Source organism: Chrysemys picta, chromosome 4 (assembly GCF_011386835.1).
Source record: "Chrysemys picta bellii isolate R12L10 chromosome 4, ASM1138683v2, whole genome shotgun sequence".
Taxonomy (NCBI): Eukaryota; Metazoa; Chordata; order Testudines; family Emydidae; genus Chrysemys; species Chrysemys picta.
In genome coordinates, this window is record NC_088794.1 from 27,506,002 (window position 1) to 27,533,775 (window position 27,774).

Consider the following 27,774-nt stretch of genomic DNA (forward strand, 5'->3'; position numbering starts at 1 on the left):
TTTCATTTAATTTACACTCTTTATTCCACACTCCGGACCTATGATTTAATGGCAATTTAATTATTTCCATTAAACAAAAATGAATTCCCATCCCAGCCGCTGTCGAGGGTGAGGTGACACCGCCTGCTTCACAGGCCCTCCAACCTTTTGGATGGTGGCCTGAGAGGGGAAGTTACATTTCTTTCCCAATCCCCTTTAGATACTATGGCCATGTCTACACTAGGAGCACTTTGCTGGCATAATGACACACAGCGGAATACTCTACTGGCAAAGCTTGCCATGTGTGGATACAGCTATACCAACAAAACTATGCTTTGTAATGGCATAGCTTATTCCAGCCCCACCCTCCTCCCTCAGGCAAAACCAGCTATCTAAGGAAAAGCACAGTTTTGCTGGTATAGCTGTGTCTGCACTAGTGGCTTTGCTGGCACAGTTGTGCTGGTCAGAGATCACCCCTCTTCTCGTCTCTGACACAGCTGTGCCAGCAGAAGTCTGTGGTGTAGTCATGGCCTGAATCACCCGTTACCTTAGTTGGGAAAAGTTGTCATGATGCTGGCTGGCTGCAGGAGGAGTGAGGGGAGGGCAGGGAAGATGGGGAGAGTTCTCGCGTCACACTTGTCCATTTAAGAACCCCAGAGAGAGAAGGAAAGAGGTTGGACCCAAAACCTGGAGAGGGGAGGCTCAAACACAAAGAAGTGATGGGGGTAGGGTGGGTGAGAGTGATCAAACTGCAGCCTTTAGAAAGGTCATGCTACGTGCTACATTTACTTTGGCAGTTGGGCTGTTTGGCCTTGTAGGTAGTGTCGGCAAACGCCATACTCTGGCAGTGTTACAGTGAAGCGCATACCCTTTCAGAGCATGTCTTGAAGGCACATTACCTAATAGGATACGTCTACACAGCAATCAAAGACCCATGGCATGGGGCTTGCAGGGAGGGTCTTGGAACCTGGGCTCTCACCTGATCCCGAACATCTATACTGCTATTTTTAGCCCCACAGCCCAAGCCCCCCGCCCTCCGCCCAAGTCAGCTGACTCAGTGCTGTGGGTTTTTTATTGCAGTGTAGACATACTTACCCATAGAGAACCAGAGGCACAACATATTGGCCTGTATTTGTGTGTGTGCAATGCGTGTCCCCCACTGCCTTCTGCTGGCTGGAATGTTAGACATGTTCAAGTGCAGTCCTGAACCCTATTGCCTCAACAGTGGAAGAAGATTTGCCTGTAGCTCACATGGGAGCATCCTGTGCTTCATATGCAAAAAATCCTGAGTTCTCTCCCTATTTACAAAGTCCTCAGTAGCCAAAGGGTGCAGTATAATGAGCATACACTCCCAAGGAGCCATGGATTGGTTATACATTCTTCTTCCTAATCTAAATTGCTGGGGGCACTGTAGCAGCTAATCTGGGGGGGACTAGAGGTTCCCCTTGCATTAATGTCTATCTTTTTAGAGTATCAGTAACTGGTCCATCAACTCTTTCACTTTTAGGGTATGGCACTGTGAAAGCTACTCATGCCATCTCCAGTGGAAGTTGCAATATGATAATTAACCCAGAGATCTAGGGGCTCACTGTCCTACCTCTACAAAAAAAAAAGCACTCAGTGCATATATGTAGCAGCACTCCCATTAGACACAGCATGCCAAGCACTCCACATCTAGGGAACAGCTCTGGCATCCCACCAGTGCCTGCACTGTGGTTTGGTCTTTCTCTTCTCACACTCATCCTACAAAGTAGTCTAAGCCCTTGCCTGGTGGTTTGGCCTTTCTTCTCTACCCCACTCCCCTAAGGTTTGGGCACTTGGTTTACCATTCTTAAATGTACAATGATGTTTAACAACATAGCACCTACACAGTTTCTTCTCTTTTCCACACTTACATTTCTCCTTATTTCTCCCTCTTCCCACCACCCCAACTTCTATCTTCAGTGCTCTCAGACTGTCCCAGCTTCCTTGATTCTTTCACATGGGGAAGGAGCAGAGCGGGGGGAGCAAGCTGCCAGGCATCTCAGAAATATCTATGTTAGATAAAAGGTTTCTCTCCTACAGACACAGCAAGTGAAATGTCACCAGACAGAAGGGTGTTAATTCCTAGACCTACAGGCTCCTCCTCCTTCCTGATGGGTGGTCTCCTCCATTCTGATCCTCTCTATTATTCAGTCCCAAAAAAGGAGGAGTAGGAGAGGCATGAGAAGGACTAAGAACAAACATCTTTAAAAAAACCCACACTCATTACTGGAATTAAGCTTGCCCAGCTCCACACCCCTGGCTCAGCCAACTCTTTGTCCTGTGTCTTCATGGTGACCACCCTGGGAGGCAGCGAGGGTGGGGAATACCTCTGTTTGGAGCTGCTGCTGCTTATTTATGTAGATAGGCATCGAGCCAGAGCTCCCCCGAATCCTTCAGAGAGCTGCAGGGATAGAGAGAAAGAGTCTGATTAGTTTAGAAACAAATGATGAAATGTGGCAGCACAGTGAGAGTAAAGATCAATAAAGCAAATTTGAGGTGGGGGGCGATGAAATCTAGTGTAATATTCAAATCCCTTGTCTTGAACACATCAGGGAGATCCCCAAAGACACAACGATTCAGGCTACAGATCCTGGGAAAGGCATAGGACAAGTCCCTATGGAGTCACAAAGGACTGCTGTATGATCCGAGGGTTAAACAACCCAACAGGAGACAAAAAGGACGGAGGCAAGCAAAGGAGAAGACATGGTCAGGTAAGGTTTCAAGTCCACAAATAAGGGCTACAAAAAGACAAAGATGGAATGAATGAGGCTTGGGACAGACCTGTCTAGGAGATTCCCACCCTGACATAATCCTAGAGTGACAGTAAGGGAGGCACCTGAGGTGGGAGAAGAGGCTGCTGGCAGAGTGTTCTCCATGAGAATGTCCACACTAGCTATCTGCAACTGACTGAAACCAGTGGCTAGATATAAAAAGGTCCATATCCCATTCTCAGTCCCGTGAACCATCCAATCCTATTTCTGCTACATCTCTTCTGTTTCAGCTGTGGCCCTCCCACCCCACATCCCTAGCGGACCTGTCTTCCCATAAGGCCCAGTGTCCGCATCTTGTCAAAGGCTACTGCACAACATTTTTACGTTGACTGATACCTACTGCACAATGTCTGCGAAGGCAGTGAACAGGGGCTTGGACTGGTACTCGATGCCATGCTTGGCACACAGGGACTTCACGAGGGGGGCCACCTTCCAGTAGTTGTGTCGAGGCATTGTGGGGAAAAGGCTGTGGAGAGAGAAAGGGGCTGATTCAGTGAGATCTCATAGACTCATAGACTTTAAGGCCAGAAGGGACCATCATGATCATCTAGTCTGACCTCCTGCACATTGCAGGCCACAGAACCTCACTCCACCCCACCCCTGTAACAGACCCACAACCTCTGGTTGAGTTACTGAAGTCCTCCAATCATAATTTAAAGACTTCAAATTACAGAGAATCCACCATTTACACTAGTTTAAGCCTGCAGGAGAGCTGGTCTCTCACTTAGTGCTTCACAGGCTTCCTGCCTCCCCTCAAGGACCCAACCTTACAGGTGCCTTATTCTCACCTTCAGTCTAGAATCAATTAGTGCCCTATAGTGTTCACTTCTCACTATATTCAGTGCCTGTACTCACTGATACCCCATCCGGTTCCCATTCCGTCTCCCTCAATGGGTGTAGTCATTGGTGCCCCAGAGAGTTCCTGCCTTTCCATCTGGTGCCCAATACAGTTCCCAATCCTCCTCCATGTCTTGTACCCCATAGATTTCCTGCCCTTTCCTTTGTGTTTTCACTGATGCCCCACAGGGTCCCTTGCCCTCCCCTGGTGCCCACAGTGACTGGTGTTCCTTAAGATTCTTTCCCTCATTCCTGCGCCCATACTCACTGGTGTTCGATCTGGAAGTTCAGGTGCCCGCTAAACCAGTCATTGAACAGAGACTGGTGAACATTACACGTTGCCTGGAGCTGGGGGAGGAAGGGGAGCAGTGAGTGTTGTTCCATGAATGCTCATCTCTCATTTGCCTGGACAGCGGGATAACCTGGTGCCACCTTCTCATCCTCACTCTCCTCTAGCCTGAACAGATTCATCTGAGGATGGGGATGACAGCTCTCACTCCTGAGGACAGTGAGACCAGCCCTGGGTGAGAATGGCATTCTGGGATATCTGTTAGTCTGTATCTACAAAAACAACAAGGAGTCTGGTGGCACCTTAAAGACTAACAGATTTATTAGGGCATAAGCTTTTGTGGGGAAAAACCTCACTTCTTCAGATGCATAGAGTGAACGTTACAGATGCAGGCATTATATACTGACACATGGAGAGCAGGGAGTTACTTCGCAAGTGGAGAACCAGTGTTGACAGGGCCAATTCAATCAGGGTGGATGTAGTCCACTCCCAATAATGGATAAGGAGGTGTCAATTCCAGGAGAGGAAAAGCTGCTTCTGTAATGAGCCAGCCACTCCCAGTCCCTATTCAAGCCCAGATTAATGGCGTTAAATTTGGAAATGAATTTTAGTTCTGCTGTTTCTCTTTGAAGTCTGTTTCTGAAGTTTTTTTGTTCAATGATAGTGACTTTTAAATCTGTAATAGAATGACCAGGGAGATTGAAGTGTTCACTTACTGGCTTTTGTATGTTACCATTCCTGATGTCCGATTTGTGTCCATTTATTCTTTTGCGGAGGGACTGTCTGGTTTGGCCAATGTACATGGCAGAGGGGCACTGCTGGCCCATGATGGCATATATAACATTAGTGGATGTGCAGGTGAATAAGCCCTTGATGGTGTGGCTGATGTGGTTGGGTCCTCTGATGGTGTCGCCAGAGTAGATATGGGGACAAAGTAGGCAACTAGGTTTGCTACAGGGATTGATTCCTGGGTTGGTGTTTCTGTGGTGTGGTGTGTAGTTGCTGGTGAGTATTTGCTTCAGGTTGGGGGGTTGTCTGTAAGTGAGGACTGGCCTGCCTCCCAAGGTCTGTGAGAGTGAGGGATCATTTTCCAGGATAGGTTGTAGATCGTGGATAATGCGCTGCAGAGGTTTTAGCTGGGGGCTGTATGTGATGGCCAGTGGTGTTCTGTTATTGTCCTTGTTGGACCTGTCCTGTAGTAGGTGATTTCCGGGTACCCATCTTGCTCTGTCAATCTGTTTCCTCACTTCCCCAGGTGGGTATTGTAGTTTTAAGAATGCTTGATAGAGATCTTGTAGGTGTTTGTCTCTGTCTGAGGGGTTGGAGCAAATTTGGTTGTATCTTAGGGCTTGGCTGTAGACAATGGATCGTGTGATGTATCTTAGATGGAAGCTGAAGGTATATAGGTACGTATAGTGGTCAGTACGTTTCCAGTATAGGGTGGTGTTTATGTGACCATCACTTATTTGTACTGTAGTGTCCAGGAAGTGGATCTCTTGTGTGGACTGGTCCAGGCTGAGGTTGATGGTGGGGTGGAAATTGTTGAAGTCCAGGTGGAAGTCCAGGTTAGTCTCAACATGGCTACCCCCTGATACTTGACACCATGCAAGGCACTAAATTTGGCCGTATGGAGTGGAAATCCATCAACTTCAACAAAAAACTTGCACAGATACTGACAGACATCATCTTCCTCTCCAAATGCAAACAGATGGACATCATACCAAATGGACTGAAGGTAAAAAATCCATTGCAATCAACATACTACACTGACTATGGTGAGAGACTGTGCCACACACTCTCAAAGAAACTGAGGAACCACCTGATCAGCATCCTGTACAGCAGACAGAAGATCAAGAATGAGCTCTCAAAACTGGAGACTCTCATACAATACCAACCTTCCACACAAACTTCCACGTGGCTGGACTTTACAAAAATGAGACAAGCAATTTACAATGCACACTTCACTTCTCTACAGAGGAAAAAGGACAGTAAGCTATCTAAACGCCTACCTGCCACAGGGGGCTACAACAGTGGTACCTTCAACTCATCTAACAACACTGTCAATCTTTCCAAACACACACTTAGCCCAGCAGAAGAGTCTGTCCTATCTTGGGGACTCTCTTTCTGTCCCACCATCCCCACAAACACGATACAATTCTGTGGTGATCTGGAAGCCTACTTTCGTCATCTCCTACTCAAGGAATATTTTCAACGCACCACTGAACAGTGCACTGACCCACAGGAATCCTCCTACCAACACTACAAGAATAAGAACTCTGCATGGACTCCTCCTGATGGTCGAAATGACAGACTGGACCTCTACATAGAGTGCTTCCGCAGACGTGCACAGGCTGAAATGGTGGACAAACAACATCACTTGTCCCATAACCTCAGCCGTACAGAACACAATGCCATCCACAGCCTCAGAAACAACTCTGACATTATCATCAAAGGGGCTGACAAAGGAGGTGCTGTAGTCATAATGAACAGGTTGGATTATGAACAGGAGGCTGCCAGGCAACTTTCTAAGACCACATTCTACAGGCCACTATCCTCTGATCCCACTGAGGAATACCAAAAGAAACTACACCATCTGCTCAAGAAATTCCCAGCAACAGTACGGGAACAAATCTACATGGACACCCCCCCAGAACCCCGACCAGGGGTATTCTATTTGCTACCTAAGCTCCATAAACCCGGAAACCCTGGACGCCCCATCATCTCAGGCATTGGCACTCTTACAGCAGGATTATCTGGCTATTTGGACTCTCTCCTCAGACAAAACGCTACCAGCACTCACAGCTATCTTTGAGACACCACCGACTTCCTGAGGAAACTACAATGCATTGGTATTCTTCCTGAAAACACCATCCTGGCCACCATGGATGTAGAAGCACTTTACACCAATATCCACATGAGGGTGGACTACAAGCTGTCAGGAACAGTATCCCTGAAGAGGCCACAGCACGCCTGGTGGCTGAGCTTTGTGACTTTGTCCTCACCCACAACCACTTCAGATTTGGGGACAACTTATACCTTCAAGTCAGTGGCACTGCTATGGGTACCCGCATGGCCCCACAGTATGCCAACATTTTTATGGCTGACTTAGAACAACGCTTCCTCAACTCTTGTCCCCTAGTGCCCCTCCTCTACTTGCGCTACATTGATGAGATCTTCATCATATGGACCCACGGAAAGGAGGCCCTTGAAGAATTCCACCTGGACTTCAACAATTTCCACCCCACCATCAACCTCAGCCTGGACCAGTCCACACAAGAGATCCACTTCCTGGACATTACAGTGCAAATAAGTGATGGTCACTCAAACACCACCCTATACCGGAAACCTACTGACCGCTATACGTACCTAAATGCCTCCAGCTTCCATCCAAGACACATCACACGATCCATTGTCTACAGCCAAGCCCTAAGATACAACCAAATTTGCTCCAACCCCTCAGACAGAGACAAAAACCTACAAGATCTCTATCAAGCATTCTTAAAACTACAATACCCACCTGGGGAAGTGAGGAAACAGACTGACAGAGCAAGACGGGTACCCGGAAATCACCTACTACAGGACAGGCCCAACAAGGACAATAACAGAACACCACTGGCCATCACATACAGCCCCCAGCTAAAACCTCTGCAGCACATTATCCACGATCTACAGTCTATCCTGGAAAATGATCCCTCACTCTTACAGACCTTGGGAGGCAGGCCAGTCCTCACTTACAGACAACCCCCCAACCTGAAGCAAATACTCACCAGCAACTACACACCACACCACAGAAACACCAACCCAGGAATCAATCCCTGTAGCAAACCTAGTTGCCTACTTTGTCCCCATATCTACTCTGTCAACACCATCAGAGGACCCAACCACATCAGCCACACCATCAAGGGCTCATTCACCTGCACATCCACTAATGTTATATATGCCATCATGGGCCAGCAATGCCCCTCTGCCATGTACATTGGCCAAACCAGACAGTCCCTCCGCAAAAGAATAAATGGACACAAATCGGACATCAGGAATGGTAACATACAAAAGCCAGTAAGTGAACACTTCAATCTCCCTGGTCATTCTATTACAGATTTAAAAGTCACTATCATTGAACAAAAAAACTTCAGAAACAGACTTCAAAGAGAAACAGCAGAACTAAAATTCATTTCCAAATTTAACGCCATTAATCTGGGCTTGAATAGGGACTGGGAGTGGCTGGCTCATTACAGAAGCAGCATCCGAAGAAGTGAGGTTTTTACTCACGAAAGCTTATGCCCAAATAAATCTGTTAGTCTTTAAGGTGCCACCAGACTCCTTGTTGTTTTTGTAGATACAGACTAACACGGCTACCCCCTGATACTTTTCCTCTCCTGGAATTGACACCTCCTTATCTATTATTGGGAGTGGACTACATCCACCCTGATTGAATTGGCCCTGTCAACACTGGTTCTCCACTTGCGAAGTAACTCCCTGCTCTCCATGTGTCAGTATATAATGCCTGCATCTGTAACGTTCACTCTATGCATCTGAAGAAGTGAGGTTTTTACCCACAAAAGCTTATGCCCTAATAAATCTGTTAGTCTTTAAGGTGCCACCAGACTCTTTGTTGTTATTCTGGGATATGGGAACATAGTCTTAACCAATACAGAGCTGGCCTCACCAGCAGGATTAAGCCAAATCTGCCCCGACTCTCCTCTGTAGAGACCTCCTCACCCTTACAGAAATAGGCACAGGGTCAAGACACAAGAAGAGAGAAGGACATAGGAGCATCTTGCACTGGGAAAGTTTCAGGCGAAACCCCAGATCACCCTGCAGTAACCATGTCACCCCCAATGAGTGCAGACTCCCACCCCATTACCACAAATTTCAGAGTGCTCACAAGGCCTTTCCCTACTGAATTTTGTAACACTCTGCGGGCACACTGCTGACCCCTAGCATCTATGACAAAGTGCCATCTGGTCTGGAATTTACCCACCGGCCCACAGCTCCCGGGGAAGGAAAGGGTCATACCTGAGTAGAGAACCAGTCCACGTTCTTATCGTAATCGATGTGCATGGGGATGTGGTTCATTTGCGTCACCCAGACAAACCAGTTACTCTCTATGAGCCTGTGCAGACAAACACACACAAAGCAGTCACTCACCTCATGCCCACCTAAGCCTGTGACAGCCCAGGAACAAGCACTCGTCCTGGGCCAAAGCAGTTACTGCTTGATGAAACCTCTCCCATGGAATCCAACTAACCAGACAGTGAAAGGCCCATACAGGTGATGACACCACAGGGAAAATAATCTCCCCTGTCAGCTCATGGAAAGTCACAATGGGCAGAAGATTAGGGGGTAGATAGGAAAAGGAGAGATGGGCAGGGTGGCTAGAGGCTAGGGAAGGGCACAGCAGAGGGATTTATAAGAAACAGCTATGAGCTGAAGCAGCCATAGTGGGTAGCAGGGTGAGTGATACCTGACCAGAAGAAAGAGCCCCAGGAGCCCTTTCGCCCCGAGTAATGGCGAGTAGGTGAGGAAGAATCGGATGTAGAAGGTCAGCATCCAGGCCAGGTCCTGCCAGAGAGGAGACAGAGAGAAACCTGCATCGAGGGTGTAGATTACAGCTCCTGCCCACTGCCCTGCACTGGTACCCCCAGAAACCACCACTATAATTCCCAGTCTTTATCTCCCTCCCCTCCCCTAGCATGCGCCATCTGAAATACAGCCCTGAAAACACCCTCCTCCCCGCTTCCTGCCCATATGCTTTAGCTCCCCTTCACTCCCTGGCACATAATCAGCCTGACCTGGGCCATGGGCCAAAAGAAGGCGCACATATCTCGTTTACCTCTGAAGCCAGAATGGGCAATGAGGGCAGAAAGGAGAGACTCAGGAAGTTGAAAAACAGGAGCAGCTATAGACAGCTTAGTTCTGCCTCATTTCCCTCCCACCATTCCTTGTTCCTCTTCACTTTCCTGTGGGCTTTTCTCTGGTACTTACTCTCTTTTCTGCAATAATCCTCTCTTAGTTGCTTCTCTCTCCAGTCAAGACCCTCTTGTGCCTAAATCTCAGGTGAGAGCCCTTCTTTTTCTGCATTTGCCTCCCAACCCCCATTATCCCTCCTTGTCCCAGCATACCCCCCACCATGCCCCTGAATCCCCCCCATATTCTCCTTTGCCCGGTCCACTCTGTGCTGCTGAAGGACTGGGTTCTAGGCCATTGGGAAGCCCGAACAGTGTAAAGGGGGGGATAACAAGAGAGCTTCTGGGGGCAGCGAGAAGTGGCAGATGCAGCCAGATCTTTGCTACAGAAGCCTGGCGCTGCTCTGGGTGCTCTCTCATGCTGGGCTGTAGAGCAGGAGCCTGGAGACCCCACCACTGAAACTGGGTGGGGGAACTAGGAGAAAGGGGCCTTCCCCACAAATAGAAAAATCAACTTTTTTTTTTAATGTAGTTGTCCCAGAAAGATGAGGCATTGAATTCCATTCTCAGCCCCTCTCATTTCTACAGCTTTCCTTCCCGCTCCCCTCAGCTTTCAATGGTTTTCCCCCTCAGACAGCCACAGAAGGATAAGTACTGTCTCCCTTCCTGCCCAAAACCAGCCATGTGTGCCATTTGATGGTTAGGCTCCATAGAGCTGCAGCAACCCCACAACATGAGGGGAAAACCCCAAAAACCCTTCCTGACTGACGACCATCCCTGCACAGCAGCAGAGTCCAGGCAGCTCCCTTTATTACCAGAGCAGAAGCTGGTCCCTCACAGACTGAGAAGCACAAGCATTAGGAGGAAGACACCCACTCTGCTCTTCTGTCAAAGGATTCGGCACCAATCATACACCCATCCACTGTGTCACAGTGAGACCTGGTGACCAGCCACTCCACACTCAGGACTCCTCCCTCCGACATTTCAGTCCCAACTCCCCACACCAAACCTTATTCAGAAAACTAGGGGGAGGCACTGCAGGGTCTGGCAAAGCTGGACATACTCACCACCCACTGTCTGCGCTGCATTGCGAAGTAGAATATGTACCACTGGAAGTAGAGAGGCACCAGGGCTGGGGGTCCAACTGGAGGAGAGAAAAGGAGAATACAAAGACATGAAGCAGGTAATCATATTCCAAAGGAATTAATTCGGAGGGTTCTGGTGATTCATAGAATCATAGAAGATTAGGGTTGGAAGAGACCTCAGGAGGTCATCTAGTCCAACCCCCTGCTGAAAGCAGGACCAACCCCAATTAAATCATCCCAGCCAGGGCTTTGTCAAGCCGGGCCTTAAAAACCTCCGTAGGTAATCTACTCCAGTGCTTCACCACCCTCCTAGTGAAATAGTTTTTCCTAATATCCAACCTAAACCTCCCCCACTGCAATTTGAGACCATTGCTCCTTGTTCTGTCATCTGCCACCGCTGAGAACAGCCGAGCTCCATCCTCTTTGGAACCCCCTGCAGGTAGTTGAATGCTGCTATCAAATCTCCCCTCCCTCTTCTCTTCTGCAGACTAAATAAGCCCAGTTCCCTCAGCCTCTCCTCAGAAGTCATGTGCCCAGCCCCCTAATCATTTGTGCTGCCCTCTGCTGGACTCTCTCCAATTTGTCCACATCCTTTCTGTAGTGGGGGGCCCAAAACTGGACGCAATACTCCAGATGTGGCCTCACCAGTGCCGAATAGAAGGGAATAATCATTTCCCTCAAGCTGCTGGCAATGCTCCTACTAATGATTGCTGGTACTGCACGGGAGTGGAGATACTCACTGATGAAGAAGTACTTGTGCTGGTGGTTGTAAGGCATGAACTTCTTCTTCTTCATCCCGAGCTGTGAAAGGAAAAGAGATCATGGCAGGTTACCTGGGCTACAGAGACACTTATACAAGCACTTTCATCACCCTCCCTGAGAGAGAGGCTCACAAATCTCCTACCAACTCCATCAGGAGAAATGTCTGCATAAATACCTCCCCAGTGAGAGGTGGTATCAGGTACCCACCAGTTCTCTTCATACCTGGGTCACCCACAGCACTACTTCACCCTATTTTATATCTTCTAAAGGGACACCTCCCCGCTCTGCCTCTGATGCACAACTGTCTAGTCTAGGCCCTTGAAATGTGAATTCTGACCTGTACAACAAGCTCTGCCCCAGTAGGGGGCGCTGGAACCACATCACAAACGTGATTCCATTTATTACTATGACCACTACCAAGGTTTTGTCTTATCACAAGTCCTCTCAAGAGACCACAGAGCTAATAAGAGTCACACAGACAAACAGTGGCACTCACTACTGAATAATACAACAGCAGGCCATATGCTCAGGTTTCCCTGTGCTCTCAGGGTTAACTCACAGCAGACTGTTAACCAAGAGGAGAAGATAGCGAGGATGGGAGACAACACACACCCAATCCTCTCCAGGATCCTGACCATCACCCAATCCATATCTTTCAACTCAGAGCCACTGGGGCTCAGAAAACAGGAATGTTCTGATGTGTATGCCAAGTTATTAATGTTTTCAGTGTTGTTGAAGCCATGTTGGTCCCAGGATATTAGAGAGACAAGATGGGTGAGATAATATCTTTTAGTGGACCAGCTTCTGTTGGTGAAAGAGACATGCTTTCAAGCTACAGAGGGACCTGAAGAAGAGCTCTGGTGTAGCTCAAAAGCTTCTCTCTTTCAACAACAGAAGTTGGTCCAATAAAAGATATTACCTCACCCACCTTGTCTCTCTCAGTTAGTAAGACAGATCTGTAGCAGGCCCTGATTAGAGCTGTCACCTTTGTAGAGAAGGGACGGACAGTCCTACTCTGCTCTACCCTGCCTCCACTGAAAGAATGACAATCAGCAAAATGGCTCCATGTGAATCCAGAAAGCTCCCTTCACTCTGACATGCACAAAAGCTCCCTCCACATGGTCACGAGAGAGTGCTTATCACCTGGATAATACAGATAAGCCAACAGACTGAACTGTAGCTGAATTTTGCCTTCAGTAATGCTCTGAAATAAACCAGAGAGCAGCAGGGTCCTGGATGTGGGATAGATTCATCTTCACCTCCAACAATACTCATGTGCATAGTCCCGTTGAAGCCAATGGGACTACTCATTTGTGTAAAGTTAAGCATATGCTGGACTGGGGCCTTACTCTCCACTGTAACTTGCTATTGGTAGCAGAAGCTGGCAATATCTAGGCAGGCTACCTTCTAGTACAGCTGCTTAATACAGTTCCTAGAACTGGAAAAATGCATACGGTACAAAGCATAATTTGTAGGCTATGCCAAAATACAGAAACAAAAATAAAACATGATACTATTAATATATGTGGCAGTGTTTAGAACACCCACCCATATCAGATTAGTCTCCAAAGCAGAGACAGATAACCACCTAGACTGTAGATCATCTCCATGGAAACAAGGGTGAATAGATTTTCCTATCGTGGAGACACTTGATTTTCAATGCCCTACGTACAGATAAGTGAGACCATATCACTGCCATCCTCAAATAGTGAGCAAACTTTTTGGCCCAAGGGCCACATCTGGATATGGGAATTGAATGGTAGGCCATGAATGCTCACAAAATTGTGGATTGGAGTCCGGGAAGGGATGAGGGCTCCAGCCGGGGGTGTGGGCTCTGGGGTGGGGCTGAGGGGCTGGGGATGCAGGAGGGTGCTCCAGGCTGGGACCGAGGGGTTCGGAGGGCGGGAGGGGGATTAGGGCTGGGGCAGAGGGTTGAGGCGCGGGAGGGGGTCAGGGTGCAGGCTCCGGGCAGCGCTTACCTCAAGCAGCTCCCAGAAGCAGCAGCGTGTCCCCACTCCAGCTCCTATGCGGAGGCGTGGCCAGGCAGCTCCGCGTGCAGGGCCGGCTCTAGGCACCAGCAAACCAAGCACGTGCTTGGAGCGGCACATTTTCAGAGGCGGCATTCCGGACATCTTTTTTTTTTTTTGCTTTGGGCGGCAAAAGCCTAGAGCCCGCCCTGGCAGCAGCAGCGCGTGGTGCGGGGGGGTGCCCTGGGGCCGCTGCGGTTCACGCCGTGGGGGAGCAGCACCCTCACCTTGTGGCTGGGCCAGGCAGGCTCCAAACGGGGGACACTTGCGCTGGAGGCCACACCTCAGGGCACACGGAGCTGCCTGCAGGTGCCGCAGGGCGGCCACCCCCCAGCGCCGTATCCGGGGCTGGTGAAGCGGCCCGTGCCACCCAAGGACTGCGGCAGGGAGGCCAGAAGCAGCAGCGGGGTCATAGAGGGCAGGGCGCTGCCGTGCGGGGCCCACGTCCCGCTCTCCGGGGCTCCGCTCCCTCTGGGGCTACCCTGCCCTGGCTCCTCAACCCCCTGCTGGGGTGGTCCCCCAGCTCTGCCCCTCGGTGTCCCCGCTGGTCCTGGAGGTGGGAGCCCTGGCTGGAGGGACCCTGGGCTGAGGCGCGGCCCGGGAGCCCCGCTGCTTACCCCGACTCTGCCAGTGTCGGACTGGCTGGAGGCGAGGGGGGAGTGGGTGGAGTCAGTACTGGTGGGGGGAGAGCCCAGGGCTGGGGTTGCAGGGGGTGCGGGTGGGGGAGGGCCCCGCGCTGCCATTGGCTGTGGTTTCCGGCCAATGGGAGCTGTAGGGGCCACGCTTGGGGTGGGGGCAGCAAGCAGAGCTCCCTGGCTGCCCCTACATGTAGGAGCCGGAGGGGGGACATGCCACTGCTTCCAAGAGCCGCACGGAGTGGGGCAAACCCCTGACCCTGCTCCCCAGTGAGACCTCAAGGGCCGGATTAAAACATCTGGAGGGCCGGATGTGGCCCTTGGGCTGTAGTTTGCCCACCCCTGCCATAAGCAGAATCATAGAAACATAAGGCTGGAAGTAACTTAGACAGGTCATCTAGTCCAACCCCTCACGTTAATGCAGGACCAAGTGTACCTATACCATCCCCAACAGATGTTTGCCTAACCTGTTCTTAAAAACCTCCAATGATGGGGATTCCACAACCTTCTTGAGTAATCTGTTCCAGTGCTTAACTATAAAGTTTTTCCTAATATCTAACTTAAATCTCCCTTGCTGCAAACTAAGCTGATTACTTCTTGTCCTACCCTTGGAGGACACGGAGAACAATTAACTGCTGTCCTCTTCATAACAGCCCTTAACACATTTGAAGACTTATGTTCCCCCTCAGCCTTCTCTTCTTTAAACGCCACATGCCCATGTTTTTTTTAACCTTTCTTCATAGGTCAGATTTTTCTAAACATCATGTAATTTTTGTTGCTCTCCTCTGGACTCTCTCCAATTTGTCTACATCTTTCTCAAAGTGTGGTGCCTAGATCAGGACACAATACTCCAACTGAGGCCTCACCAGTGCTGAGCTGAGTGGAAGACTTACCTCACAAGTCTTACATATGACACTCCTGGTAACACATCCCAAAATTATATTTGCCTTTTTCCCAACATCATCACACTGTTGACTCATAGTCAGTTTGAGATCCATTATAACCTCCAGATCCTTTTCTCCAGTACTGCTGCCTAGCCACTTATTTCTCATTTTGTATTTGTGCATTTAATTCTTCCTTCCTAAGTATAGTACTTTGCACTTGTATTTACTGAATTTCATCTTACCGATTTCAGACCAATTCTCCAATTCATCAAGATAATTTTGAATTCTAATCCTGACCTCCAAGGACCTTGCAACCTCTCCCAGCTTGGTGTCATCTGCAAATTTTATAAGCATACTCTCCACACCATTATCCCAGCCGTTAATGAAAATACTGAATAGTACCAGTACAGACTTTTGCAGCACCCCACTGGATATGCCCTACCAGTTTAACAATGAGCCACTGCTAACTACTTTTTGAGAATAGTCTTTTAACCAGTTCTGCGCCCATCTTATAGTAACTTCATCAAGACCATATTTCCCTAATTTTCTTATGAGAATATCATGGTGGGACTGCGTTAAAAGCATTACTAAAGTCCAGATATATCAAATTTACTGCTTCCCTGCACTGAGTAGGCCAACAATTCCTCAGTTCCAGGGGGAAAAAATCAGAAAGTCTGAGCCAGTCACTATATTCATTTGGGTTCATGTTTTAAAAAACCCAAATGTCAAAACCATTTCTGGAAGTGTTACACCAGAGATGCATTTGCACTCCAGCTGGGACCAATTCCAAATCTCACTGAAATTGACTGACAGATTCCCACTGATTTCAGTGGGCCCATGGATCCAGCACTGAATTAGCTAGTGTTTTGGCGGAATGCATAGGAATCTTGAATCACTTTTATATGCTAGCTGGTGTTTCACTTCCTGGAGCACTAAAATTAGCCAAGCTAATCTAAAAATTAACAAAACAAGCAACTTGTATCCAAATCTGTATCTCGTCATAGCTCTTCTTCAGCTAAGAAAATGAATACTGACTCATAATCATGAAGCAATCTTTAACACATTCGAAAACATAGCAAAAAAAGCAACTTTTAATGAAGTTTAACTGTATGGAAAGTTTAAAGAAGTTGTAACAAGTTGTTTGGAGCTGGGGAAGACAAAGTAATGTTAATATAAGACAACATTTCAAATCTGGGTAATGTTTATACTGATTCAAAAGCAGTTTAATGAACTTTCTTTTTTGCCTCCAGAGTAAAAGCTGGACAGTTTCAGGCTAAACCAATTTTCCAAGTCAAAGTTATACCAGGACAAAAAAAAAAAAAATACTGCCACTCCATGATCTCTCACTTCCTGTTCCTCTCTCACAGGAAATTGGATTTTAAGCAAGAGGTCCCTCCCTCCCAACTCCTTCCCTGAATGCCTGAAATACAGAGGCAGCCCAGCTGTTCTGCAGCTCTGCATGATAGTTGGTGTTCTCCCCAACTTTATGCTGCTTCCTGATTTTGGATCCTTTTAATGCCGCATTCTTCCAGTGACCCAACCTGCCCCCAGACATCCCTTAGACTCACCTCCACAGACAGCGTCTTTCCCAAAGCAAAAAATAAGGGGTGCATGTTAACATCAGGGTCCTTGCGGAAGCAGTTGGGTTTGGCATGGTGCTGGAAGTGCAGATGATTCCACCAGCTGGCTGGCGCACCCTGCAGGAACAAATGAGACCATTCAAACTTCAATGCTGCCAAAAATAAGTCAACTCCTCACCCCTTCCCAAGAGCTGCACCACATTCCCCTCCCTGTCACAGTTAGGGAACGAGAGGTTTCTTGAACCTGTGGGGCTCCCTTGCTCTCGAGTCCTGTTGAAACTCTGGCGATTGCTCTCAGCACCGAACACTTACCTTCAGATGGCCAATCACAAACTTGTGAACCAAGTGGTTCCATTTGGATTTGCTGAACACCGAGAGGTGCCCGAAATCGTGCTGGAGCCACCCAGCCTGGGCCTGGAAGACAAAAGGAATCACTGAGAAAGCAGCCAGAATTCAGTGAGCTTCTGCAACAGTGTTCATTCTCCACACATACAGTCGTAGGAACAACACTCCTGCTCTCCTGACGGTTCACCTTAAGCAGGTGAGAGCACCCTGTACTGGTCACAAGGAGATATTTCCATTCTCCACACAAAATCCTAAACATCGCTCCCTCACTGTACTGCCACTAGACTCCAGCCTGGACCGGGTGAGGTTACAGAGCGCTGGAGAGTTGTTTACGTGGGGAAGGAGGGGCCAGGAAGAAAAGGCTATGGAACTAAGAATCAGAGCATTTATTCTCTTCAAACTGGTCGGAGCGCCGTAACAAAGTAGCCTTTGAGGAGAAGCCTGTCTCCTCTGAGCGTTTGTAATTCCAGAGGGACCACCTGGGCAAAGGAGGAACAGCTGGGGCTTTCATAGTTGCTATGTCCTCAGCTCCAGTGCACTACGTGTTCCCATGGGAACACAAGGAGGGCGTGGCTACTGCCTAGTGTCTCTCAAAGTTCATACAAAACAGAGCAGAGAAGTACAGCTATAGCAAGAAGTCCGGGACGAATGAAGCTCTCTAGCAGACTATGGGGAGGAGATACATAGGATACCAGTTCTAACTCCGCTTACTCAAAAAGCACGCATTGAGGGGCTGCATCCCCTCCCCTCAACCAGACCCTGGGAAGGAGGGGACTGTAATTCTCGTGAACCTGCCACATCCAGAGCTTCTGCTGTATTTCCAACAGCACCTCCTTCTAAGAGAGGCGGAGTCTAAGATAGCTGGGAGCTTCCCACAACCACTGCTCCACCCCTCCAGCTCCTCCTGTTAAGACAGGCAAGGAATGGAGAAGCTGTGAGCTCTCCATGTCCACTCCTACATTGCTCTTCACAGTGCCTCCTTCTGGGAGAGACCAAAAATGCAGTTGCTTTCAGCCCCCCCACTCCCAGCATTCCTGAAGCATTTTCAAGTTTATCTTTCCTTGGCTCACCAAGTAAAAGAGCATCACAGGTACTGACAGAGGCACCCGGGGATACATCATTGGTCCTGAGTTTGTGGATGTACAGGATGATCCCTGAGCAGTTTACCTGGACGGTGCCTAGCAGTAATGCAGAGAAGAGGAAAGGCAGCAAGGATGATCCAAAGTACCAGATGGTGAGCCAAGCGGCAGCATCCAGCAGCAGAATGTGCAGGAGAAGCAGGAAGAAGAAGAGGTGGTTGGGGTCGAAGAGTCCCATCCTCTCGACCGTAGTGCGCAGCTCGCGGAAGTCCTCTACCAGCAATTTCTGCAGGGAGAGCCAACATTCAGCACTCTCCCATGGGTGTGCAGGACAGCAGCCTCAGGAGCCCTGGGAGCTCCAGAGGGGTCACTGCAGCAGCAGTGGAAAGCTGGGGTCCCCTCAGAGGCAGTAGCTGTGACATCAGGGAAAGTATGCAGCTGACATGCTATAATAACCCGTGGGTGGGTAAAGGGTCTCTGTGACACCGGGGAGAGCCTATGGCTGACTGGATCTGCCCTTCTCACTCCCACTCTCAGGTGAGGGTCACTAGAACACCAAAGGGATCCCCTGGTCAGTAGGACTGTATCACTGAGGAGAACCTGTAGCTAACATGTTCTGCTCCCCGCCTGATGAGTGTTGCGGTAACACAGGAGGGAACCTGTGACCAATAGGCCCTGTTTTTCTAGGCTGGTATTGGTGGACACCAAGGGGAAGCCTTAAACAGGCATGAGTCCAAGATGCAATGTGATTTGCCATTTCCTGGGAGTTCTGGTTGCTAGTAAATGAGGGATATCAGCACATCCCCACAGCTGCCCTAATCCCATCCCAACATCCGACTTTTACGACACTCACATTTTTGCTGGGCTCAAAGCTGGGTTGATCCGATGCCAGTTCCCCAATCAACAGCGAGTTCATGTACTTTCTCACCAGAGCCTTGTCAAGGTGGAACGCTGTGAAAGGATCCTGAAACACAGACAAGAGAATGGGGTGAGATAAATCACACATTGGGGCAGGTGAAGCTGCCGGACCCTTCTTCTTTCCTTCCCAACGCCTTGGTGATCTCTTCAAAGCCAAAACAGATACCTTGCAGTAGGAGCTCTCTGCTAGCTAGATATTTCTAATGCACGTCACCATGGTATCTGGACCCTCTTCCTCCCTACCCCTGAATCAAAAGTCTTTCTTTTCCTGTCCAATCCATAACATGCTTCCTTGACCTCATTCTCTTCTGCCTCCTGTTTCCTCTCATTTCTCTCCTTTTGTGCAACACCAGCCATTCCCTCTTCTGGCTCCAACCCCTCCACTTTCAAAATATGAACCAATGTGCCCTCTTCTGTACTCCACCTGGTTCTCTGATACCCCATTTCCCCCTCTCCTGTGCCTCTAACCATTCCAAGCAATGATTTACTCCCATTTCCTCCACTTCCCATACTTCCAGCTGGGCTAAGGGCAGGCAGCAAAGCTTATGCTGCAGTTGCTCCCCCTAATCACAGGAACTGCTGTGACATCTCCAATAGGCATTGCTAAACGGATGCTCTGCACTCTCCCTACTGGACTAACCAGCATGGTTCATCCACCGCAAAGGGCTGGAGGCAGAGTGCTGCCTCAGTGACCTGCAGAATGGGTGTACAGGAGCTAGTGGGGAGACAGGCTGGGGACTGGGGCAACTGGAGGGTAGGGACAGGACTGGGCTGGCTGAATTGAAAAGGTTAATCAAGTGAAGAAGGAGGGTTTAGGACAGGGATCGGCAACCTTTCAGAAGTGCTGTGTGGAGTCTTCATTTATTCCCTCTAATTTAAGGTTTCTCGTGCCAGTAATACATGGTAACATTTTTAGAGGGTCTCTTTCTATAAGTCTATAATATATCACTAAACTATTGTTGTTTGTAAAGTAAATATGGATTTTAAAATGTTTAAGAAGCTTCATTTAAAATTAAAATGCAGAGCCCCCCAGACCAGTGGCCAGGACCCGGGCAGCATGAGTGCCACTGAAAATCAGTTCGTGTGCCACCTTCGGCACCCGTGCCATAGGTTGCCTACCCCTGGTCTAGGAGGTTCCCCCAACTTCTGCCACTCACTGCAAACAAACCCCCCAAGCTGTTCCAGGCTCGTCCCCACTGACACTCTCCCACAGGCCCATCCCCCAGCTTCGCTGCTTACTACTGCTCCCCCTCTAGCTGCCTTTGGTTCCCTCAGGTGCCTCCCCCAACATTACTGAACAGACTGTGTAATAAGCTCCTGACTCCCCCTTGTGCACCGCTGCTTGGGAGAGCCCTGGCAGGGAAATCAGTGACTTCTTGTCACTTGGGAAAATTATCAATCACTTAACAATCACTTATATCAGAGGGGTAGCCATGTTAGTCTGTATCGACAAAAACAACGAGGAGTCTGGTGCCATCGGACTCCTTGGATTTTTTTAGCAGTTTTATGTTCCCTGTGCCCTCTCTGGGAAAGCGTGGCCTCAACGAAGCAAGTCAGGGTTTATATACCTGTATCACTATATTCACAATCCACCTTGCTTTAGATTCCAAACCCACTGGAGGGGGCGCACGTGTTAGTTTGGTGCCTCACTCCCATTGAAAGTCTCCCACTTTGTCTCATGTTACATTTCCTCTCCCCGTTCCTGTCCTAGCATTGCAGTTACAGTCTTCCCAGGACTAACTTTGCTTTCTCTTTTTAAGGGAATCCCTGCCCCCACTCCTGTTTTTTTTTGTTTCTAGTACATTGCTCAGCACCACACGTGCCCACATGGCTTTGTGTTCTTTTGGAAAGTGCTGGCCCTTTAAATGGCACCTAGCCAGGGACAGTTTTCAAATGTGGCTGATGCAGCCAATTCCAGCTCAGCCTTGTTGTATTTAATCAGGAAGGGGAGAAGGCATCCTCTCAGCTCAGGCTTACCTAAACAGGGGAGAGGGAGAGGGGTATTTTCATCTCTGTTCTCCTATTGGAAGAGGGAGAATAAGGGGGTTGTACATGGACAGACCAGGAGATGGTGGTACCACAAGTTTAGACCAATCATAGTGGTGGTTGTACAACCTGGCTGTAAAGTCTCAAGGGAGGGTGGGGGTAGGGGATTGTGATGGGGCTTTAATGTACCTTCTAAGAATCATGGTACTGAGGAAGCAAGCCACACATTTAAAGGGGAAGTGCTTTTCCTTTCCTTTTGTTTTTTCTAGGAGTCTGATTTTGGATTTCCAGTATAGAAATATCCAAAAAAAGCTGGGATTCACTCCAGCTCAGCTACTTCAGAGGTCAGCAGTTCTGTTTCACCCAATTGTAGTTACTCTCTGAAGATGAGAAAGCATAACACTTGTTGTGTGTGTCACAGTTCAGGACAACTGTTCCCATATTCCCTCCATATGGTTCAGCAAGGGCATCCCACGCTAGACTTCTGGCTCCCCAGCCTTGCCTCTCTTGAGTGGAAACCCATTTCTCTCTCCCTTCTGAACAGGGTATTTCCAGGCTGAATAGTTCCCTGCCTACACTGTGTTATTCCCCAGCAAGGCGGACTGCCTCAACAGGCCAGGGTCTGTGCTTTGCTTTCTTTTCAGAGATTAATAACAGGGTAATTGCCAACAGTTATGAGTTACCATACAGCTCTTTCTAAGCATGCACTTTAATTCTTAAGGGAAAAGCATTACAGAGAGAACGTATTTTAAAACAATAAAAGAACCTACAGGCATGGTAATATGCTTACCAGAGATCACCTCAACTCCAACATGGGCTCTGGGAGGTTAACAGTCCTTCAGACCCCTCCCAGCGGTTGTCCGATGGTTTCAGCATAGCACCCTTTGCTCAGAACAAGAACCCAAGTTTTATGGGGCCTCAGTGGACCAAAGACCTCCCAACCCTCTCCTAAGGAGTGGGGGCCCCCTGGGATAAGAGGGCCTGGCCGTTTGCTGGATCAGAAAGAAGGTCCAAGTCAGTTTTAACTCAGGCTATTTAACCAAAAGTCCTTTCTTTGTATGTTGATCTCTGGAAAATCCAGTTTATGCAAACCTCATCAGGGAGGAGTGCTTCTCTGGAGATGTTATAACCTGAACGCCTTTGACTAATCAACGTTCCCCTCTTTTCTCAGTTCCTGGAGAAGCTGGATTTATTCTTCCCGTGGAAATACATATAATACCTGGCCCACAAGGATATATATACCACTCATTTAATACAATGGACTCCAAAGATATTAAACACAATTCAATAAAATAAGGTTTAACGCAGTTCAATAAGGTTTGTGCAGGCTATTGCAGGATATTATCATATCTGTCACAATTTGCTCCCCGGGTCTGTTAATACCTGATAGCACATAAATCCAACCCTAGATGCCTGTGACCCTTATGACTGACCCATTTCTCAGACACCCCTTCACTGGAACAGGGCTTAAAATGGACGGAATTGTCATGATATTGTGGAGGTTGCGAAGGTCCGCACAGTGCCTTAGGCTGCTGGCTATACCCATATTGTGCAGCCCTAGAAGACATTGGGCTCCAAATTCCATTCCTACTCCGGTCAGTGTCTGGGATTAAAAGGGACTTAATGAAATTGAAATGTCGTCAATCACAATAAGTTAAGAGTAGTTTCAGGTACTATGTCTGCCCCGAGTCCATGTGCCAAACTTTGTGGTTTACAACCACATTGTCCTAATTTTTTAAAAAGCTTTTCTCTCCCCTTGTGTGAAAGACTCAGAGAGAAACTGACTACACAGGGAAAGAGCAAATGTGATGTGACTACCCATGTAGGCGCTACAAAATACACACATTTTTCCAGTTCTAGTAATGTTAGCTATTGTTTCTTGTAAAAATAGCAGGGAAAACATTTTCAGACACCAGGGTGATTTTTAAGTTGATAGTACCCTTTAATAATACTCTGCAATTATACAGCTCTTTGCAAACACTGGGCTAGATTTTCAAAGGTAGAGGAATATAATGGTGCGCACATGCTTAATTTACTCAGGCAAATATTTGATGTGTACCTTGTATGCACAAGTCAAATATTTGTATGCAGATGTGGCCTGACTGTCTGTGTCTGAATGCATGTGTGCAAGAGTGCGCACTTAATCTTGAAAATCTGGCCCATTATGGAGATTGCGTTTGAAAATCTTCCAGTGTTGCCTTAGATAGTTTTACCTCCTGTGAACAGCTGTTTATACCCACCACAGTATCTTGTGCTTAGTACAGACAATACAGTAGAACCTCAGAGTAAAGAACACCCTGAGAATGGAGGTTGTTCGTAACTCTGAAATGTTCGTAACTCTCAATAAAATGTTACGGTTGTTCTTCCAAAAGTTTACAACTGAACATTAACTTAATACAGCTTAGAAACTTTACTATGCAGAAGAAAAATGCTGCTTTCCCTTTGCTTTTTTAGAAGTTTACATTTAACACAGTACTGTACTGTATTTCTGTATGTTTTTTGTCTCGGCTGCTGCCTTATTGTGTACTTCTGGTTCCAAATAAGGCATGTGGTTGACTGGTCAGTTCGTAACTCTGATATTCTACTGTATCTAATAACACTGCAAATACTGATCTTATCTAAAACAATTAACAAGTGATGTGCTCTTACACTATGTATGTAGTTATGAAGTACTAGGTATTTTTCATTATCTCCTTGTTATAGATGAGGAAAGTGCAGCTGAGAGAGGTTAAGATCCAAGGCCCTGACCATGCAAATACTTACCTCAATGGGACTACTCAGATAAATAAAATTAAATGTGCAGAAGTGTTTACAGGTTCAGACTCACCATTTTCAAAAGTGTTCACTAATTTTGTATGCCTAATTTGAAGACAACTTAAACAGATTGATACCACTAGGCACCCTCAGTCAAAAATGTTGGTCTTAACCTTTCTAAGCCTCAGTTTCCAAACATGTAAAATGTAATACCCACATGTGGCTGTGCAGATTTTAAATTCAGTATTTTTTGGAGGTGTTCTCTCTGGTAGAAGTTCTCATTGCCATTTCTCAGACCCAGAGAGTTAAACTGCATTATTTAGGCTGAGCATGTTGTAGTCTACTGAATCAGAAATGGAGCAGGCAATTTAAATTGCTTTTTGAGTTTTCTCACATCTCATTGCAAAAAACGGTCTTCTGAAATCTTTTCAAACTTCACAGTTTGTGGGTCTGCAAAAACCACACAAAGGGAACTGGTGAAAAATCTTACGTGTGAAAATCTTTTTACCACTTTCACCCAGCCCAAGTCCTACCCTCTGCTGTCAGCTCCCCACATTGAGATGCCTTGGGACCATAGGCGTGCCCCAGCACACCCTAATGCCCTGAGCTCCAGCTGGGAAGGCTGCTCCTCCCCCCTCCTCAGCTGTTTGCCGGGCAGGCTCAAATCAACTGCTTCCTGACTCCCTGCTCCGGCAGGGGCCCAGTGAGTATCACAAAAAAAAAAAAAAAAAAAAAAAAAGAAAGCCTTAGGGTTAGGTGTGAGTGGGAGTGCGGTGCTATCAGCAGCAGCACAGCCAGCCCCTGCTTGCCTAGGGCTGCCCCGCACCTCTTGGGCTGGCATCTCTTGGGCTGATGGCCATGGGGTCCACGTGTATGGCTGCTCTCTGCCAGCCAGGCTCCACTCCGGCCACAGCAGGCAGCAGGTGACCCAAGGGAGCCCAGCTAGGCTAGGGCTGGGTGCAGTGGGAGAAGCTGCAGATACCGGCAGGAGCCATGCGGGGGTGGGGGACAAGAAGCCCCAGACGGGGCTGGACCCACGTGAGGGGAGGGAGTGGGGGAGGGGAGAAGCCCGGACCCAAGCAGGAGCTGCACTGGGGAGAGGGAGGGGGAGGGGGCGGGGGAGAAGCCCGGACCCCGGCAGGAGCTGCAACGGGGGGGGGCAGAGGAGCCACAATGGGGCAGGGAGTAGAAGCCTGGACCCTGGCAGAAGATGTGGGGTTGAAGTCCCCGTCTCGGGAGCCCCAGCCACCCTAGTGGGGAAAGTTGCAGGGCTGAAGCCCTGACCCCACTCTGTGTGGAGCTGGCCTGAGCCCCTCTGTCTCCCATCCCACCCATGGAGCTGGGGCTGCATGCTTCTGCGGGACAGTGTTTGGCTCCGCAGGGAGGCTAGGACCCTCATCTCATGGTAAGGGGTCCAGGGCCAGGGGGGTTGGATAAGGGGTGGGGGCAGTCAGGGGACAGGGAGCAGGGTGGGTTGGATAGGGGGTGGGATCCTGGGGGGGTGCTTAGGGGCAGGGGGTCTCTGGAGGGGGCAGTCAGGGAGCAGGGGGGGTTGGATGGGGTATGGGAGTCCCACGGTCTGTCAGGGGGCAGATAGGGGTCAGGGGACAGGGAGCAAGGAAGGTCCTGGGGGGCAATTGAGGGGGGTCTTTGGAAGCGGTGGTCAGGGGACAAGGAGCTGGGGGGGTTGTATGGGTCAGGAGTTCTGGGGGGGGCTGTCAGGGGGCAGGGAGCAGTTGGATAGGCGTGGCAGTCCTGGGGGTCTGTCTAGGGGCAGGGATGTGGATAAGCGTCGGGGCAGTCAGGGGACAGGTAGGGGGTAGGGTCCTAGGGGAGCAGTCAGGGGACAAGGAGCAGGGAGGCTTAGATAGGGGGAGGGGTTCCGGGGGGGCAGTTAAGGGCAGGGGTCCCAGGAGGTGGTAGTCAGGGGACAAGGAGCATGGGGGGTTGAGGGTTCTGAGGGGGGCAGTCAGGGGGCAGGAAGTAGGAGGGAATGGATGGGGGTGGGGCTAGGGCAGGGTGGGGCTCCCTGGGTGCACACCCTAATGAAATGGGCTGCGCACGCCTATGCTTGGGACAACTGACAGTTGGGGTGCACACAGCCAGGGCATACATGCAAAAATATGTACCATGCTTTAACGAAGTAGGCATTCATGTGCTGGCAAGTAAACCCCAGAAACCATATGTGGAGTGAACAGACAAGTGATCTCATGAAGCATAATGGGCATAAGTCAGCTTGTGCTTTAAAAGTGAAAGCTCAGCAGGGTAGGGATTTTGGTCTCTGTTTAGCATCAGTTACCTAAATACCAAGTACATCTACACTGCTATATAAAAAATAAATCAGAACTAAAATCCTGGAAAGCAGATGCACTTTAGAGACCCAGTCCACCAAAGCAGTTAAGCATGTGCTTAATTTTAAGTGTGTGAGCAATCCCATTGACTTCATGCTTAAAGATAAGCATATGCTTAAGTGCTTTACTAGATTGGGGCCTAAGTGACGGAGCTGAGGATAATACTGACAACAATACCCTTGTAAGGGGTAAACAAGAAACCCCCATCTCTCCAAATTATCTCTTCCCTGCTGAATCTAGATGTTCAGCAACATGCTACCAGGACTTTGCTGGTGGGGCCTTCCCTTCACCTTTTGTATCAACCTCCAGCTAGCAGATATATGGTAAGTCCAGTGCTAAACATACTGTGATCTGCTTTTTACCTCAGACTGCAGCTTCAAAATCTCTGATTCACAATCAGAATTAAACAAATAAGCCAAGCTACCACTTCAACTGAAATAAGCAGATCCCACTACTTATCTCCCTCTCCCCATTAGCACATCCCTTGCCACCAGTGGGGCACATGTTCTACAGAACCTGTCCTTTCTTCTTCCCCTCCCTGTCTAAGTTACTACAGACTTTCAGGATTCCCATCACCATACAGCTGCTCCAGAAAGCCCCTTCCCCAGACTCTCACTCAGGTACATAGGAGAACTTGGACCACAGAGTCATCCTGCTGGTCTTTACCAGGATCTCTGTGTGGGGAGTAGTGCTGTTCACAGAACTGTGGAAGTATCATCAGCATATGCACAGGGCTTCAAAGATCAGGTGGCCCTTTGGAACTGGGCTAACTCAGGTGTTCCACCATCTGTGCCCCATACACACTCCATGCTGTTCCCTCCTCCTGATGTGCTCCCTCCATTCCTCTCATTTCCTGGCATTGCCTCTAGATACAGCCCTTTGATTTTTCCAATTTACAGCTCTCCACTCCCACTACAGGGAATAAAATCCCTGCAGTTGAATCCCTTCGTGCTCTCCCCTTTACATAACATTTAGCTTGTGCCTAGTACCGCCTCTCCCATTAGCTCATCCCCCAGGGTCTGCCACCTCCCATCCCCACTGCCCGTGCTGATCTCCCCAACTCTTTAATGCTTGCCACACACAAAAACTCCCCACGGTGTGCTGGCACCACCAGGCGGGCACAGGCACAGTGCAACCCAAAATCAGCACCCGCGATGACCCGCTCGCCACCTGCCCCAGCCTCAGTGCGGGGCTCAGCGCTGCACGGGGAATAAAGGGAACCCTCCAGCCCCGGCCCTCACCGTGGCGTCCTGCCCCGCGTAGTGACTGATGACTCGGGGGCCCCCCGGGTGCCGCCGGTAGAACTGGCTGATGTCATAGACCTTCCTGTTGATCACCAGCCACCGCTCCTGCTGCGGGTGCCCCCGGCCCGTGCGGAGCCCGATCTCCTCCCAGGTGAAGCGCCGCGGGGAGGAGCCCGCACCCGGCTCCGGCTCCGGCTCCTCCATTCCCGCTTGCTGCCGCCGCACTCAGGCCGGCTCTGCCAGTTCAGCACCGCCTCTGTCCGCCTGAGCGCGAGCGGCACCCTGCCCCGGGACACGCCCCTCGGAGTCCTCCAGCCC

The 27,774-nt window shown here is 49.1% G+C and overlaps 1 protein-coding gene across 1 annotated transcript; it reads right to left on the bottom strand.

Moving 5' to 3' along the window:
• LOC101936861 (acyl-CoA (8-3)-desaturase) lies at positions 1-27,774 on the bottom strand. Its single transcript, XM_005289235.4, has 12 exons — positions 27,454-27,774; positions 19,057-19,167; positions 18,292-18,489; positions 17,092-17,193; positions 16,768-16,896; positions 11,632-11,692; positions 10,874-10,950; positions 9,365-9,462; positions 8,917-9,013; positions 3,880-3,959; positions 3,115-3,240; positions 1-2,404 (listed from the first exon to the last, which is right to left on the bottom strand). Exons 1-12 carry the CDS (start codon positions 27,658-27,660, stop codon positions 2,353-2,355), a joined length of 1,338 nt encoding a protein of 445 aa, XP_005289292.2. The 5' UTR covers positions 27,661-27,774; the 3' UTR covers positions 1-2,352.